The 17,246-nt window shown below is 38.3% G+C and overlaps 1 protein-coding gene across 4 annotated transcripts in view; it reads right to left on the reverse strand.

Annotated features, from left to right (window-relative positions):
• The window catches only part of LOC126284289 (ankyrin repeat domain-containing protein 50-like), a 136,301-nt gene that overhangs the window by 47,890 nt on the left and 71,165 nt on the right, over positions 1 to 17,246 (reverse strand). For all 4 annotated transcript variants that reach the window (XM_049983116.1, XM_049983115.1, XM_049983117.1 and 1 more), the window contains one exon: positions 11,584 to 11,768. In XM_049983116.1, coding sequence (XP_049839073.1) covers positions 11,584 to 11,768 — 185 coding nt within the window. The remainder of the gene's footprint in view (positions 1 to 11,583; positions 11,769 to 17,246) is intronic.

A 17,246-nucleotide genomic window follows, 5' to 3' on the forward strand; every position in this document is an offset into this window, starting at 1 on the left:
GCAATTTTGTGCCAATACATCCCAAAAACACGCAGTCCTGCAACATCAAAGTGGATATCCAGTGAGTCTCAGTGATTCTATTGAAAAAATTGCTACTATAACATCTACCGTAACTCCTGTGTGTATCACAATAACAGTGGAAACCTCCTTCATGATCACACTAACAGCTGCCTGGATCAAATCCCTTGTCTACTCTCTGCAAGCACAATGTCATTGCATAACTCTTCACAAATGTCCACGTCATCATATCTCAGCATACCTACGCTGCAATTACATCTGCTGCCTTCACTCCACCTCGTGACATATACCAGAGAGCCGAGTACAGTCACGTTTTGTTTGTGAAACCACTCGGGCTGAGTGGAGTGTAACGTTCTGACACCTCCACTATTCTAACTGATTGGTTTTGTGGTGATGACCTGTTTTGATTGTCTGGTTGTGACCATTTTGGTTTACCACCAGGATTAGGCATCTGTCTATCCCCTATGTTTGTGTTGCAGGGTGATCCAGTGTTATGTATCCTGTGATACCCCCACAAATTACCACTTGTTTTCTGAAAGTTCTGACTAATATTACCAAGTGGATTATTTGCATATCCCTGGTTAAACTGGTGATCATTTCTACTTTTTTGTTGAAATACAGAGTACTATTTTGATGCCGCTGCAGAACTGCAGTAGGTTGGCGCAGTATTGCTGCACCACTCAGCATCTCTACCATGATTGTTGTGACTGCTGCCTGCTGACCAACATCGTTGCCAGAGCAGCACTTTAATTTATCATGCACTAAATCCAGCAAATCAACAACAGACCAACTGCTCTAGATTCACTCCTGTGCATGGATTAATTTTTCCTTTATATGGGCTAGTACTTAGACTTTAAAAGTTTAATAACATCCTCTGTGACACATGACCATCTCAGTATTCATTTTTTTTTTAATATCACTCTAAATACTTTGATGAACACCCCTGTCTCATGTTATAGGACCCAGAATTTTACACCTCCTTCCAAAGTCACCCCAGCGTGGATGCAGAGCATTATTTGTTTAAGAAAGCTCTTTTAAATCCTTCATCACTGACACCTTTCAGCTGTTTCTATAGCCTAAAGGGCAGCATTCCCTTGTATGTAAGCTGTCACAAATTGTATTTTTTGCTGATTGACCCATGTTAGGGTAACACCTCTAAACCATTTTATAAATTCAACAGGCTTGGTGGTACTATTCTCCAGAAAAAAACATCTGAAACTGCCTATGTTTTAAAAGCCTCTCTTCTGCAGAATAGCGTCAAATGCCTCCTTAACTCTACATCTACATATATAGTCCGCTAGCCACCAAGCTGTGTGTAGTGGAGGGCACAATTAACACCAAAGTCATATTTCTCCCTCTGTTCCACTCGCAGATCGCGTGAGGGGAAAAAACAACTGTCTGAGCGCCTCAGTACGAGCTCTTATTTCCCATATCTTTGAATGATGATCGTTACACGATTTGAAAGTTGGTGGTAATAATATATGCTTTAAGTCCTCGGCAAAGATTGGATTTTGGAATTTAGTGAGCAAACCTTCTGTTTAGTGCGTCATCCATCTACAAGTGTGTCCCACTTCAAACTTTCTATGTGATGTGTAATGCTCTTGCGATGGCTAAATGTACTTGTCACAAATCTTGCCACTCTTCTTTGGACCTTCTCAATCTCTTTAATCAGACCCAACTGGTAAGGGTCCCATGCAGATGAACAATACTCTAAGCTATTTCCTTTGTTGAAGGACTGCATCGTTCAGGATTCTACTAATAAACCGTAATCTAGAAACATAGCATCAACCTGTGCACCTATGTCTACAGTGCTATGGATCTCATGGAGGAGCAAAGCAAGGTAAATATCGCAAGATCTCTGTTTGCAGAATCCATGTTGATTTTCATAGACGAGATTTTTGTTCTCTGAAAATGTTATAACATATGAGCTTATAAAATGTTCCACACTTCTAGAACAGATTAACATTAATCATATGGACCTATAATCACAGTACATGCATCTGTCTTATGATGCTTCTTGAAAATTGGAACGATCAGCACTTTTTTCCAGTTGCTAGGTACCTTCCATTGCTCCAGTGACGTACAGTAGTGCTTCAAGAATTTCCGGATAAATTCTAGAACCAATCATCCTTCTACCATCTCAAACAAATGATATTTAAAAATAACTGTGAGAGAACATTCATACTGCGCACACGGTCTTGCTTGCGTGCGTGCGTTTTGGAAGTAAGCGTTTGCCGCTCACGCCACAGAAGTCATATTGGAAGAACAAGGAATGTTTATGTATCTTATGATGTTTTATGTTGTTGACTATTGTAATGAGAAAAAAGAACAGTTGAAAAATTGTTAATTATACTTCATGTGTTGGACTTGCTAGAAGCAAGCCATGTTCGTAAATTATGTGGTTGTAAAAACAATGTTATTGTAAATCTATTTAATGAAGTCTAATGGTAGATGAATCTCTTGACTTGCAAACATTTGAATATTTATATGAGAAGTGATGAATTTGTTTTTGTGGAAGTTGAAATATACCAAGACTAAACTAAAAGTACTCTGCGAGTTTCCACTTTATTTTATGAGGGAGAAGGGGGGGGGGGGGGGGGGGGGGGGGGGGGGGGGGGGGAAGAGAGAGAGAGAGAGAGAGAGAGAGAGAGAGAGAGAGAGAGAGAGAGAGAGAGAGAGAGAGAGAGAGACTCTGATAAATTCCGCTAATCAGCAGCATTTTTGGATAAGAAGTTTTCTGAGATCGATGTAGCCGGCTATCCAGAGAAGAAAGTTGGCTGTGCAGATCAAGTCAGTTAACAGATGTGAGAGAGATGTGAATTTTGCTTGCAATCCAATGTCACATCGCTTCTTATTGTCACACAGCGTTAGAACGTGTCTACCAGTGAAAAGGACTCGAAAAAAATGGGAATTCTGAGAGGAAATCAAAGCATTGCAACCAGGTATAACAAGACAACAGAACTGTTTCATGGAATTGGATTTGGCCTAAAAGTTCAAATGACGAAAATCAATAAATGCAATAAAAGAGAAGACATAAGAAAGATATTATGGTAAAAGAAAAGAGAAGAGAAGATTCCAACATATTTGACTAAGAAGAAATATGACGAGAATAATTCATCAAAGAATATCTGTTGTGGGGAGTAAGTGGCTGTGTCTCATCGCAGGGACGCAGACATGGAAACCAGCCTATGTCCAACGACACCAGAACCAGTCTCTGATCACTGGTGTTGATTCCACGTATTCTCACCAACGCCGAAATCAACACTGAACACCACCGGCACCAGTGCTGTTCACTGGCGCTGATTACACATCCACTCACCAACGCAGCTCGAACTCTATGCTGGGTGAGCGCAAAACAATAATTGTTTGAGTGTGAAGTTAAAGAAACTGTTGGATAATAGACTGTTAGTATAGTTATTATGCTCAGTGTACATTTTTTTTATGATTACTAGATCTAAAACTAATAGGAATATGGATAATACACAAAGAATTTGGGGAGACTTCCAAACCAGCCATGGCTAAGGAAATTAATATAGCAGTGCCAGACTGGGTAATGGAGGAGGTGCGAAGGCGTTCAAAGCCCAGACTGAATTGTGTAATGCTTGTGAGAAAGATTTAGATGATCACTTTGCGATCTTGAGTAAAACATTAGACAATCATTTCAAAGCTCAGAATGAATTTTTTAATGCTTTTAGAAAAGATTTAGATGATCACTTCAAGAAAAACCTACACTTGATGAGCTCAATAAATTCTAAATTGAATGCTTGAGGTGAGATGTTAAATAAAAACCTAGACTTAATAAACTCAATGAATTCTAAATTAAAGGCTCAGAATGAAACTTTAAATATTCAAAACACAAGTATAGGTTTGTTGTACGTCAAAATAGATGCTCAAAGCAAAGAATCTAGTAGTTGATGCAAAGGCATAGTTACTTGTGAGACTGAATGTGATGTCAAATATAATAATAATAAAGAATCCAATCCTAATGAAAAGTTAGAATCTTTTGACAATATGTGTAATGTTAAATACAATAATAGTAATTTGAAAGAAAGTGTAGATAAGCCTAATAAATTATTGTCTATTTTTCAATTGCAAATTATACGTATCAGTACAAGAGTTGTCAGTACATGAATAAATAATGTAGGATGGAATTTCAAAGAGAATATATCCAACTTGGTATTATAAATGTATGTAATTTGGAGGAAACATTCAAACAAATTATAGATCAGAAAGTTAGTTACCAAGAGTATAACCTCCAAAAACGTTTCAACTATTGCTTCTTCCAAACTTAATAATACCAGCAAGGTTATTGGAGACTTGTGGAACGGATTCTAATTTATTCAGGATAGGGTAGAAAACAGAATAACTTTACCTGATGTCACGTTACCTAGTAAAGTGGTGATTATTTTGCCATAGGGAGACTTTCACACAAAATTTAACAAGAAGTATTGGTTTGCATTTGCTCATGTGAAGTTAATATCAAATCAATGGGATCCGGGCGGAGTCACATCTGTCCCCCAGGGATGTTAATATTCTGAGTTAATGGACAGATTTATGACCATAAGATCCTGAGTTATTTTGGGTGTTTCTTCCAAGATAGTTTTCCTGCACTGAATTCTCTTCAAATCTTAAACTATTCTATAATCTATTCCTAAAATCTTGAATTATCCTATAATTTATGACAGTCGAGTAGAAAACTTAAGCGAATCACAAATGAACAGTGATATCTAGACATGAAATGAAATTAATAGAATGTTATATTAGTGAAAAGTATAATTGGATGGTACTATTTAAACAGAGTAATGTCAAGACAACATAAAATGAATAGAAGATATTATGTGTGTATAAAAAATAATATAAAGTGACTGACTACACAGCTATTTTATCATAGTGTATAATTTTCTATTTGGTATAAAATATTTTATACCTTTTATGAAATGTGATGTAAATGGGAGGGTTTGTATAATTTCACAAACAAGTGTGACTGATTCTTCACCATTTGCCATTCCATAGGGTTTGCTAACATTTACTTCAGGGACCTCAAGGGTGAAAGTGAGAATGTCCGTTCTGTGGGAGACTATTTAATACCATACCTCCCTGGCTTCTCACACAGGTACTGGTGAGGTAGGGATCCTGGGGAAGGGGGATGGGAAGGGTTTCTTGTCTTTGGGTCTATCTTCTCTCTCTTTTTGATCTTAGTAAAAATTTCAATTTTTTTCCTTTCTAACTTCTTTTTTTTACTACCAGCCTATTTTTTCCCCTCTTTCCATATTCATCTACTTCTGTCGCAGAAGTCCTTCATATTCTCTGTGGTTTCCAATAACCTATAACTTATCTCCAGATAAGAAGGCCAAAGAATCAGGCTGCACAAACACACATCATCATACACACAAAGATATACAAGTATGCAAACAATGAAACAACTAACTAGAAACCTGTCAAGAGGTATGAACTAAGTTACAGCATCTTTGTTGATTGGAATGACTCTTTACTCTCTCCCTTAAAACCCACATCCTTTCATCTTTCCCTCTCCTTCCCTCTTTCCTGATGAAGCAACCGTGGGTTACGAAAGCTTGAATTCTGTGTGTGTGTGTTTGGTAGTGTCTCTATCAGAGGGAAACATTCCACATAGGAAAAATATATTTAAAAACAAAGAAGCTGTAACTTACCAAACAAAAGTGTTGGTATGTTGATAGAGACAATATAAACAATAAAAAACACACACAGAAATTTCAAACTTTCGCAACACATGGTTTCTTCATCAAGAAAGAGGGAAAGACTAAAGATTGTGGGTTTTAAGGGAGAGGGTAAGGAGTCACTCCAATCCTGGGAGTGGAAAGACTTAGCTTAGGGGGGGAAAAAGTACAGGTATACACTCGCGCACACGCTCACACACACACACACACACACACACACACACACACACACACACACACACACACACACACACCATATTTAAATGCAAAGAGGCTGGGCAGAGATGTCAGTCGAGGAGGAAGTACAGAGGCAAATATGATGTTGAATGACAGGTGAGGTACAAGTGGAGGCAACTTGAAATTAGTGGAGTTTGAGGCCTGGTGGGTAACTGGAAGAGAGAATATATTCAAGGGCAAGTTCCCACCTCCGGAGTTCTGATAGGTTGGTGTCAGTGGGAAGTATCCAGATAACCTGGACAATGTAACACTATGCCAAGATGTGCTTGCGGTGCACACCAACGCATGTTTAGCCATAGGGTGATCCTCATTACTAACAAACACTGTCTAGAGAGAGAGAGACAGAGAGAGAGAGAGAGAGAGAGAGAGAGAGAGAGAGAGAGAGAGAGAGAGAGAGAGAGAACTATGATGCTTTCATATCACATCTATACATACATAAGTGTATATAAACTATGGTAATTCTACATCAGGTATCTCTCTTCATCATACTGCCAGTCATATTGATGTGCATTTCTGAACATGTCACCCATGCATGTGCTTATTGGTGGTGATTCATGTCTGGCACCCTTTATCACTACTCTCTCTTGCTGCAGACTGTTGACATGATCATTTGCTTGTTCATGCCACAATGATATGTTGAGCTTTAACTCAGTTTTCATCTGCATCAATTCAATTTTTACTAAATCATTAGAGGCACTGTACACTTGCATCACTTATTTACCCATGCTTTGTGCAGCAGCACATAATTCAGTGTTGAGTGATTCATTAATTTGCATCTCTTGTATCCTTAACCAGGATGAAAAGACATTTGCAAGTTGTCTGTCAAGACTTACGTTGATCTTACCCTCTGGCTCCACAACTAAATTCTGAAACTGAGTTGAGGGTCATTGTACTGATGTTTCCATTGCAGTTTGCACTATCTTGAGCACACCCATATTGTTCGTTATTTCTTGCATTGGATCTGGTGTACCTTGATGCATATAGTAATGCTGATATTTCAGAAAGTATACTCACAAAATCCTCATTGATCTGATTTTATCTGATTGTCTTTGGCAACTTGATTAAAATTATCATTCACCTGTCCATCTAAACTTTTCACACACAGTCAAAATTATTTTCTAATTGTTTTGATCATCCCTTCACAACCTGTTCAAGTGTTTTGGTATTTTGTTTGATTATCCCTTCACAATATTGCTTAGTATGGCATTCATTATAGTTTCTAATTTTTTATATAACATCACAAATGGATTTAAAGATTTTTGCTGAATTCTCATTTGGAGGAGGTTGTACTAGTACTTCATTTTTGATGGCAGCTTTGTCTGGAATTCCTACCTTTGGCTCTGCCATATTTCTGTTTTTGACATTTTCTTGACTCTGTATTTCTTCTCCACAATTCATATTTTCTACCTTGCCAATTTTCATCATAACAGTTAATAATTCTGAGAACTAACTTAAACACTTTACTTATGTTTGCATGGATGTAAGTAACGCAGTTAACAACAAAATTCTTATTCAACTTTCAAGATGATTCACATGACATTACAATGCAAGATTGAGCCGATATCTTAACTACATGGAATGCAATAGTAGTCATCTTAATGTCTTGACGACTGAGAACCAAACAGTTAGTATAATTAAAATCTTAAAATTGTAAATTGAAAAATGTATCAAGGGATTTGATATGTCCACTGGGAAACCTCAGTATTCATCACATATGATAGGAACAGATGTCTTCACCTGATATTTTTGTTATTTTCTCTTATGACTATATAGTATTTTTAATTTCATATAATTATTATTATTATTTCCAAATAAATAAAACTAATATTCCTTTCCTAATCCTTTCTTCTCCTTTGACTCATTTCTTTGTACACTTCTCCTCCAGTTAGGCATTGGATCAGGCTATTACATTCAACAAGGAAATTATTTTTAACACCATGTTGAAATATTTCCTTGGTCTTTATTTCCCTAAAGGAGGTGTTAGGAATAGGCTGTTTAAACAGTCTGGTAGTTGATCTCTAACTTTTGTATCTTGCTTACGTTTCTTGCTTCTCTTACTTTTTCTTGTGGTCACCATACAATACCAATGCTGCAAGGGTCCTGCTCTTCAGCACCCTTTAACTGTGGCACAGCTTCTTCTCCATGGACTTCAATCCATTGTGCTGAACATGCTGAAAGAGACTTTTCTTGTTCCAGTGGAATAACATACTCAGAAATTAAACTCAGCATATTTCATATAATATACAACTCTAATGCCTCTTAATGACTCTTACTGCATATGCATTACATTCCAGCTACAATTTGTCATGTGTCCATTTCCCACCCAACTCAGAACAGTAGTACAGTACATTTGAACCAATGCTGCGATGTTTTCTTTGGCATTATGGAGGTCATGGGTGCTTCATGCCTCGCCTTCATGGCCTCATGGAGAAAATGACGCCACCTAACAGGTAGAAGTGCCAGCCATGGCCTGCATCGCCAATAGCACAGGATTGCTACAATTATGATCTGTACAAACTGTCTGCTAACCTCCCAAAAGTAGGATGCTTCCTACTTATTGAACTACCTTAACCCATGAACATCTTTCATTATCCAATGAATATCTATGACATGGAACATCTCATTCTACAAATGGTATGTTGCAACTAAATATACATTCATTAATTTTAATATTTTCACAAGAACCATCCCTGTTAAGGTTTCCACTTGTAATATAGCTTTCTATCTTTCCTTTCTGACAGGTAAAGTTGAAAAATATTTAAATTTTGATAAAAATATGCAATGCCTGGATGAAGGTTTGGCTTGGGGAAATACACCCTGCAAATTCAGTTGCACAGTGTGGTTAGTAATTAGTAATATTACACACATTGAGATACCATCACCCTTTTACTTTACTTAATTACCATCATTTAAATTCATAATCCATCATACAAGACCTTTTGATGGATTAGGCCCAGGTGGCTATTGAGTATCATTGTTTGAAGGCTTGTTGACCATGAAAATCATTACCGACTTCAACTTAAAAGTGGCAATGAATATTAATTTGGATTTCATAAAAAGCATATCAGCAGGTTTAACACAGGAAGGATAAGGTACTTAAAACATGCTGAGCGATAAACTCATTTTGTCTCCAAACACTGTGTGCACAATTTCCTGATATATCTACCATAAAAATATAAAATCCTCAAATAAAATTAACCTGGTAGCAGCAATAGGTTTCTACAATAACTGCAGGCACCACTATTAATTAACAAAATATTTTTTATAAAAAAGATATAACAAAGGAATGACAACACCTACATCCCAATCCAACAAATAATAAAAAAGAAGTGAGTATCCAGAAGAGGAAGTTTCAGTTCCTAACACAGTACTTTTTTTAAAAAAAAAAACAAGTTATGTATGATCAACATATGTTCTTCAATCACTGATGTTACATATACAGGGTGTTACAAAAAGGTACGGCCAAACTTTCAGGAAACATTCCTCACACACAAAGAAAGAAAATGTAATGTGGACATGTGTCCGGAAATGCTTACTTTTCACGTTAGAGCTCTTTTTATTACTTCTCTTCAAATCACATTAATCATGGAATGGAAACACACAGCAACAGAAGGCACCAGCGTGACTTCAAACACTTTGTTACAGGAAATGTTCAAAATGTCCTCCATTAGCAAGGATACACGCATCCACCCTCCATCGCATGGAATCCCTGATGATCTGATGCAGCCCTGGAGAATGGCGTATTGTACCACAGCCATCCACAATACGAGCACGAAGAGTCTCTACATTTGGTACCAGGAGCTTTCAAATGCCCCCATAAATGAAAGTAAAGAGGGTTGAGGTCAGAAGAGCATGGAGGCCATGGAATTGGTCCATCTCTACCAATCCATCAGTCACCGAATCTGTTGTTGAGAAGCGTACGAACACTTCGACTGAAGTGTGCAGGAGCTCCATCGTGCATGAACCACATGTTGTGTCATACTTGTAAAGGCACATCTTCTAGCAGCACAGGTAGAGTATCCCGTATGAAATCATGATAACGTGCTCCATTGAGCGTAGGTGGAAGAACATGGGGCCCAATCAAGACATCACCAACTCAAGACATCACCAACAATGCCTGCCCAAACGTTCGCAGCAATGAGTCGCATGTCAACACAAGCACTGAAGTCAACATTACCTTCCTTCAATTGGGCCAACTGGCGGTGAATCGAGGAAGTACAGTACATACTGACGAAACTAAAATGAGCTATAACATGGAAATTAAGCATTTCCGGACACATGGCCACATAACACCTTTTCTTTATTTGTGTGTGAGGAATGTTTCCTGAAAGTTTGGCCGTAACTTTTTGTCACACTCTGTATGTTTCATGCTATAAGAGTTTGATAGGTTGTTGGTTTCCTTGATAAAATAATTTAAAAGTAAAGTATCTTTTTATATGAAATACTTCACTATTATTGCCAGTCTGTTAATGGAAGATTTTGTAGTACATGCCATGGAGTCAGCAATACTGAAATCTGCATGCTTTTTTAGATAATCAGATGACACTTTTGTTGTTTGAACTCATGAAAGTTAGCAGTTAAACAGCTTTTTAGAACATCTGAATTCAACCCACATTAATTTTCAGTTTACTATGGAGAAGGAAAAAGGGTGGCTACCTTCCCTTCCTTGACGTGTTGGCCAGGAGGAAGACTGATGGTACATTGGGGCTTACTGATTTGTATCTTCAGGCTGTCAACTGTCACCATCCAGCATAGCATTGAAGGATACTTCATAATTTGGTTCATATAGCCCACTTTATCTCAGACCCTGAGAGTTTGTAAGCTGAGTTAGCCCAACCCATAACTATTATAGCGGAAGGCAGATCAGACACGTGTTGCACTATCAAACCACCCTGAATTGATGAATGATGAACAAAGTGGCACCATAGTCTACACCTTTTTGTCTTATGCAGGTAGCGTTTCCAACAGAATTGGTCACATCCTGCAAAAACATGATGTTAAGTAAGGTTTTTAACTATTAAGATAGGGCCTTTTTAGTGTTTGTAAAGTATGATCTCTTTTTGTGTAAGCTGGGTTTTTACATTATCCCTTGCAATTGTGGCATGTTATACATTGGCCTCACCATCAGGACTGTGGTGGACCATTGTGTTGAGCATAACAGATACAAACACTTACAACAGCCAAGGCAACCTGCTATTGCAGAGCAATGTCTTGGCACCAGTCATATTATGGAATAACACAGAGATTCTGGTGTGCACTTCCAGCTACTTGTGTAGACTGAGTAGCAAAAAAAGTTCTGCATTTTTTAACAAGGCAGGGCACTGTGTCAGCTGGGCAGACTCCCTGAAGTCGAGGGATGCAATGGTAAAGCCGTTCTCGCATCTGGCAAGAGTGATGAAGAAGAGTGATAGGTAGAGGAGGAAGTGAGGGGGTGGGGGAGGGGGGAGGGAGAAAGTTCCCCAGAAATTCTCTACAACTACAAACATGCATATATTCACATAATTATAAAAAAATTTTTCTCAAGATTATTAGATGTAGTTCCTGATGTTCAGCAAGGTTGATAATTTCATAATAAAACTCCAAAAATCAAATTCTCAAAGCTGATGCATTATATTTGAGTCCTCTGACTTACCTGCAGCAGCCTGCACCATATTAACAATGCCAGGATACCCATTATATACCTCAGCATAATCAACAGCTGTTCGACCTTTCTTTGTTTTAGAAGTTGGATTCGCACCAGAATTCAATAAAGTGAACACCATATCTTCTCGTGAACACTCTATTGCCACTATCAGAGGTGTCTTGCCAGTTATGTCACTGCACAACCAACAAATATTACACAAATGTATTATTTGTAGTATTATGATATTACAATTACAGTGGAACATCATTTATCTGAGCATCAGCTGATCAAATGATCACTTAACTGAACTATTATTCAAGTGTGCATGTTTTCATCCTCCTCTCCCATACCAACGCTGAGTTTCCAATAATAGTAACCATTCGCTGTGTCAACGTTTTCCTGTGTAAAGTAAACTTGTGGTATAGAATGCCTAAACGTAAATATTGTCCTTTCTATGAGAGAGAAATATGTGATTAATAAAAGTTTGGAGAAAGGTGAATCTGCAACCACATTATCTAATGATTAAAGGTTTGGCAAGTTAGATAAGTTGACAATTATGGATATAAGAAAACAAAAGGACCATATTTAAATTTGTTTAAACTGATGGATTGACATGTTGAAAGAGCTCACCACAAATACAGATCCAGATGATGCTGTTTACCAGTGGTTTGTATTAAAAGATCACAAGCAGAACCAATCTCTGGTCCAATTCAGTTTAAGAAAAATTTTGGAGGTCCATAAATTTTGAAGCAAACATGGGTTCATTAAAATACTTTAAGTCAAGACACAGCATTCATGAATTTCAGAAACAAGGAGGAAAACCTGTTTATCTGGTGATTATTCAGCAGCTGATTCTTTCACAACACATTAAGGGGTGTACTGATGGAAGAAGATTGTGCGCTCTAAAATTTTTACCATTCCGTTGAAACTGGGCTCAACAGGAAAGCTTTACAAAGAAAAATTCTTGTTTCATGTCACAAATAGCAGCAACCAGTTCTAAAACAAGCAAGGACCATATTACTGCTTTAGCTTGTCCTAAGGCTACTGGCAGCCACCAATTGTCTACACTCATCATTTGTAAAAGTAAGAAATCATATTGTTTAAAACACATTAATATATCTGTGATGCCACAAAAGAGTGCCTGAATGGATAGTTCAATATACACACAATAGTTTATGGAAGTTTTTGTACCTTCCGTAAAAGTTCATCAGTTAAAGAATGACAAAAGGGAGAAAACATTGTTCCTTGACAATGCACCAACTCATCCATATGTGATAACTTAAATGAAAAGGATGAGCTCATAGTAGTGATGTTTCATCCATACAAACTAAACTACTCATTCTTGCCCATGGATCAAGGATGAGACTTTAAAGCAGTATTACAGAAAAGATTTGTTACATAAGCTGCTATTAGAAAAAGAAGAGGGAGAGCAATGTCTGTTAAGAAATAATAAAAATATTTATTGTAAGATGCTTTCAACATGATCAGAACAGTATGGGATAGTGTAAAGGAACACAAACTGAAAAAAGCATCTAATAATGCATTGGGTATGGCACACAACTGTTAAAGTCTGACTGAAAACAATTAACAGAGGACATGTCAAACATGCTCAATATGTTAAAAGAACTTAATTGCCATGAATCTGATGAAGACATTCAAAAATGAATAAGCATCATCAATACAGGCCAGGACACCGAATCATCAGGACAGCAAAATTGTAAACCTCATCACTGATAAAGCTGACGTTCATCGACTACTAGTCTGGAAAATGAAGATGAAAATCTACTGGCTGCTTCTGAAAATTTACGTGTTTAGATACTGGCTTATAACAGGTTGAAGCTTAAGCTGAAATTGTGCATTTTTGTTGCTTTTAAGGGGATAGGCTTGCTTAGGCAGACCACAATTAGGGATTTTTAAATGTTAATTCTATACATATATGCTGCACATAGAAAATGCAAATTTATGGCATATTTTTGTTTACTAGGCTGTACTACATATGTTCCTACTATACTTGCCTTTCTAATAAGAGAGATTTGGTGTCGCAAATCTATGTAATTTTTATTGGTAAATGAAAGCATACAATTCAATTATCTGAATAAACTGATTTTTCCAACATCCATGTCTTCCAATTAGTTCAGACAATTGATGCTCTACCATACTTTTACTACTTCTCTAAAGCTAGGAATCCTCTCAGATAAAATTGCTTTAAAAAGGATAACATGCAAATGAATCTATTTTATATTAATTTTTTGAAAAAAAAAGCAGCAAACTATACTTATCACAAAATCTTGCCAATATAGGAGCTTAACAATTATCAAAAATTCAGGCCCATGGGGTCAAAACAGCAGAACAGAGTAAACTTCTATGTTAACACTGTGATGGTTTAAGGGTTTAGCTTCCATTCAAAAACAGATTTTACAAAAATCAGCACTTGTGACATTGTCAAGTGAATGAGACTAAGCTTATAATTTTTTTCATTTATTTATTCAATCTGTAATTTTATTTTTACTTAAGAAGTTCATTCACAAGACTTTTGTTTTTCTCCAAAAATTGGACACTGAAGGAAATATTCTTATATAATGTGTGGGCAGGTGATGAGTCATGCCTGAATGGCTCAGATGGTAGAGTTGGTGGTGTTGCATACCATTCCACAGGAATGATTTATATCCCACATTCTTATCAATTAATAATACTTATAAATGAAAATCATAAGTTATTGTAGAAGAGAGTACAAATATTGTGCATATCTCTTATTGGCATGTGGAGAATCATACCAAGGGATGACATCTTCAAGATGGGACAGTGACTGCAATAGCTTCTTGAGAGGAAGACAGAGATGAACTTCTTTCTCTGTGGTTTCTTCCCCCTCATAACAAAATTGTATTATGTCTGGAACATGTCATCTTCAACTCTCACTAATGAGTTGGTGAAACTAATGCTGACAAGGGGAAATGCCTCAAACACAGCCAAATGATTCGGCCCATAGTTATCAAATCACTTGCAAACAACCTAAAATTAAAGGCTAAGTTATTTTGCCTCAGCATAATTTCTCAAAAACTGTAGTATGTTAAACCAAAATATCTTACAGTCTTTCATTTTAAGTTATATACAATTGACTTGCCAAATATTAGCCAAATCTTTCGGTCATGCTCGAGGCCTTTCCCCTTGTGAGATATATCATAAGAATACTCACTTTTAAAAAATGTTTCCACAACACATGCATGGAGTTTGTATGACTAAAGCTCCATAACTATTGAAATCAAACAACAGAAAACCCAGGAAGGAATGTAACAGTATTATGAAAGGAAAGTTGCTACCCACCACTCATACACATCTGCAGTCTCAGGCAACTGAAACCACACTGCGAGCAGCCAGGACCAGTGAATGATAGGAGTGGTGACTGGGTGGGGGTAAGGAGGAGGCTGGAGCAGGGAGGGGAAGAGAGAGTATGGTGGGGATGGTGGACAGTGAAGTGCTGCAGATTAGGTGGAGGAAAGGGGGAGGTGAGGAGGGGGGGGGGGGGGGTATTAAGTAGTGGAAAATGAGTGTGATGGTGGAATGATGGCTGTGAAGTGCTGGAATGGAAACAGGGAGGGGGCTGCATGGGTGAGGATAGTGACAAATGAAGATTGAGGCCAGAAGGGTTATGGGAATGTAGGATGTATTGCAGGGGAAGTCCCCATCTGTACAATTCAGAAAAGTTGGTGTTTGTGGGAAGGATCTGTGTGGCACAGGCTGTGAAGCAGTCATTGAAATGAAGGATGTCATGTTTGGAGCATGTTCAGCAACAGGGTGGTCCACTTGTTTCTTGGCCGCAGTTTGTCAGGGGCCATTCATGTGGACAGACAGCTTGTTTGTTGTCATACCCACATAGAATGCAGCAATGTAGTTGCAGCTTAGCTTGCAGATCACATGACTGATTTCACATGTAGCCCTGCCTTTGATAGGATGTTGATATATGTGACCGGACTGGAGGAGGAGGAGGAGGAGGAGGAGGAGGTGGTGGTGGGAGGATGTATCAACAGGTCTTGCATCTATGTCTGTTACAGGGTAAGAAACATGAGAAACGTGGTTGGAAGCAGGGGTTGTGTAAGGATGGACAAGTATATTGTGTAGGTTCAGTGGATGGCAGAATACCACTGGGGGAGGGGTGGAAAGGACAGTGGGCAGCACATTTATCATTTCAGTGCATAACGAGAGGTAGAGAAATGTCCTGTCCACTATCCTTCCCACCCCTCCCACAGTGGTATTCCGCCATCCACCAAACCTACACAATACAAGGTCTGTCCAAAAGTATCTGACCCTTAATTTTCCCCCACAAAATAGAGATAACATGATGCCACTGTACACAGTAAAGGAAGAGATCTTTATGTGCAAGCATTAATTTTGTACCCACCTTCCAGTGCGCCAGTCTCTGCCTGTCGGTCACTAAATGAGGTGCTACACAACATGTTCTCACTCAAGTTGATTGAATGTTTTAAGGAAAGACACTGCATCAAGTTGTCTAAAGCTTGGTGACTCTCAAAGCGAAACAATTCGTAAGATTCAGCAGCTGTTTGGAGAAGATGCGATGGGTGTAACACAAATTAAGCAGAGGTTAAACCAATTCAAAAATGGCTCAGAGACTGACCAGCATTCTGGCAGGCTCCAAACTGCTCGGAGTGCAGCTGTTGTTGAGAGGGTGCAAATTTGGTGATGGCAGATCATCGTCTTACTGTGCAGGAGACTGCACAAGAGGCTGGAGTTAGCAAAGATTCTGCACATGCAATTTTGCATGATGATTTGAACATGCGCTGAGTGGGTGTGAAATTTGTGCCCAAGTTGTTGTCACAGGAACAAAAAGACCTGTGTTTTTACATTGCACAGGACCTTCTGGACACCAACAACACTGATCCTGGGTTTCTGAACACTGTGATAACTGGAGACGAGTCATGGGTGTACAGGTATGACCCAGAACCAAAAAGACAGTCATTGCAATGGAAACATCCTGAGTCTCCAAGGCCGAAGAAAGTGTGGCAGGTGCAAAGCAAAATCAAGCTGATTGTCAACTTTGATGTTTGTGGAATTGTGTATCACAGAAGGACAAACAGTGACAAAGGAGTACCATCATGATGTTCCATTGACTCCACGACACAGTTCGGTGCAAAAGATCAGACATGTGGACGGCAAAAAACTGGAAACTGCATCACAACAATGCCCCTGCACATTCATCCCACGTGATCCAAAATTTATTGGCCAAATATGGACTTACAGCTGTTCACCAACCTACCTACTATCCAGACATGGCTCCTTGTGACTTCTGGTTGTTTCTAAAATTGAAGATACCACTGAAAGGATCCAGTTTTGAGAGTAGATAAGAGATAATGTGGAACACAACGATGGAACTGAACACAATTCCAAAAGAAGATTCCAAAAGTGTTTTGGTGGGCTAAGTGTGTGCAAGCACAAGGGGTCTACTTTGAAGTGGATTAAGGTCCCAACCCCATCAAGCATTTGAAATATTTTTTTCTGGCCGAAGGTCTGATACTTTTTAGACTGGCCTTGTATACTCATCCATCCTTACACAATCCCTGCTTCCAACCCCTTACCTCATAGCTGTAATAGAGCTAGATGTAAGACCTGTCCCATACATCCTTCCACCACCACCACCACCACCACCACCACCACCACCA

This window comes from Schistocerca gregaria, chromosome 8, assembly GCF_023897955.1.
Source record: "Schistocerca gregaria isolate iqSchGreg1 chromosome 8, iqSchGreg1.2, whole genome shotgun sequence".
In the NCBI taxonomy this organism is placed as follows: Eukaryota; Metazoa; Arthropoda; class Insecta; order Orthoptera; family Acrididae; genus Schistocerca; species Schistocerca gregaria.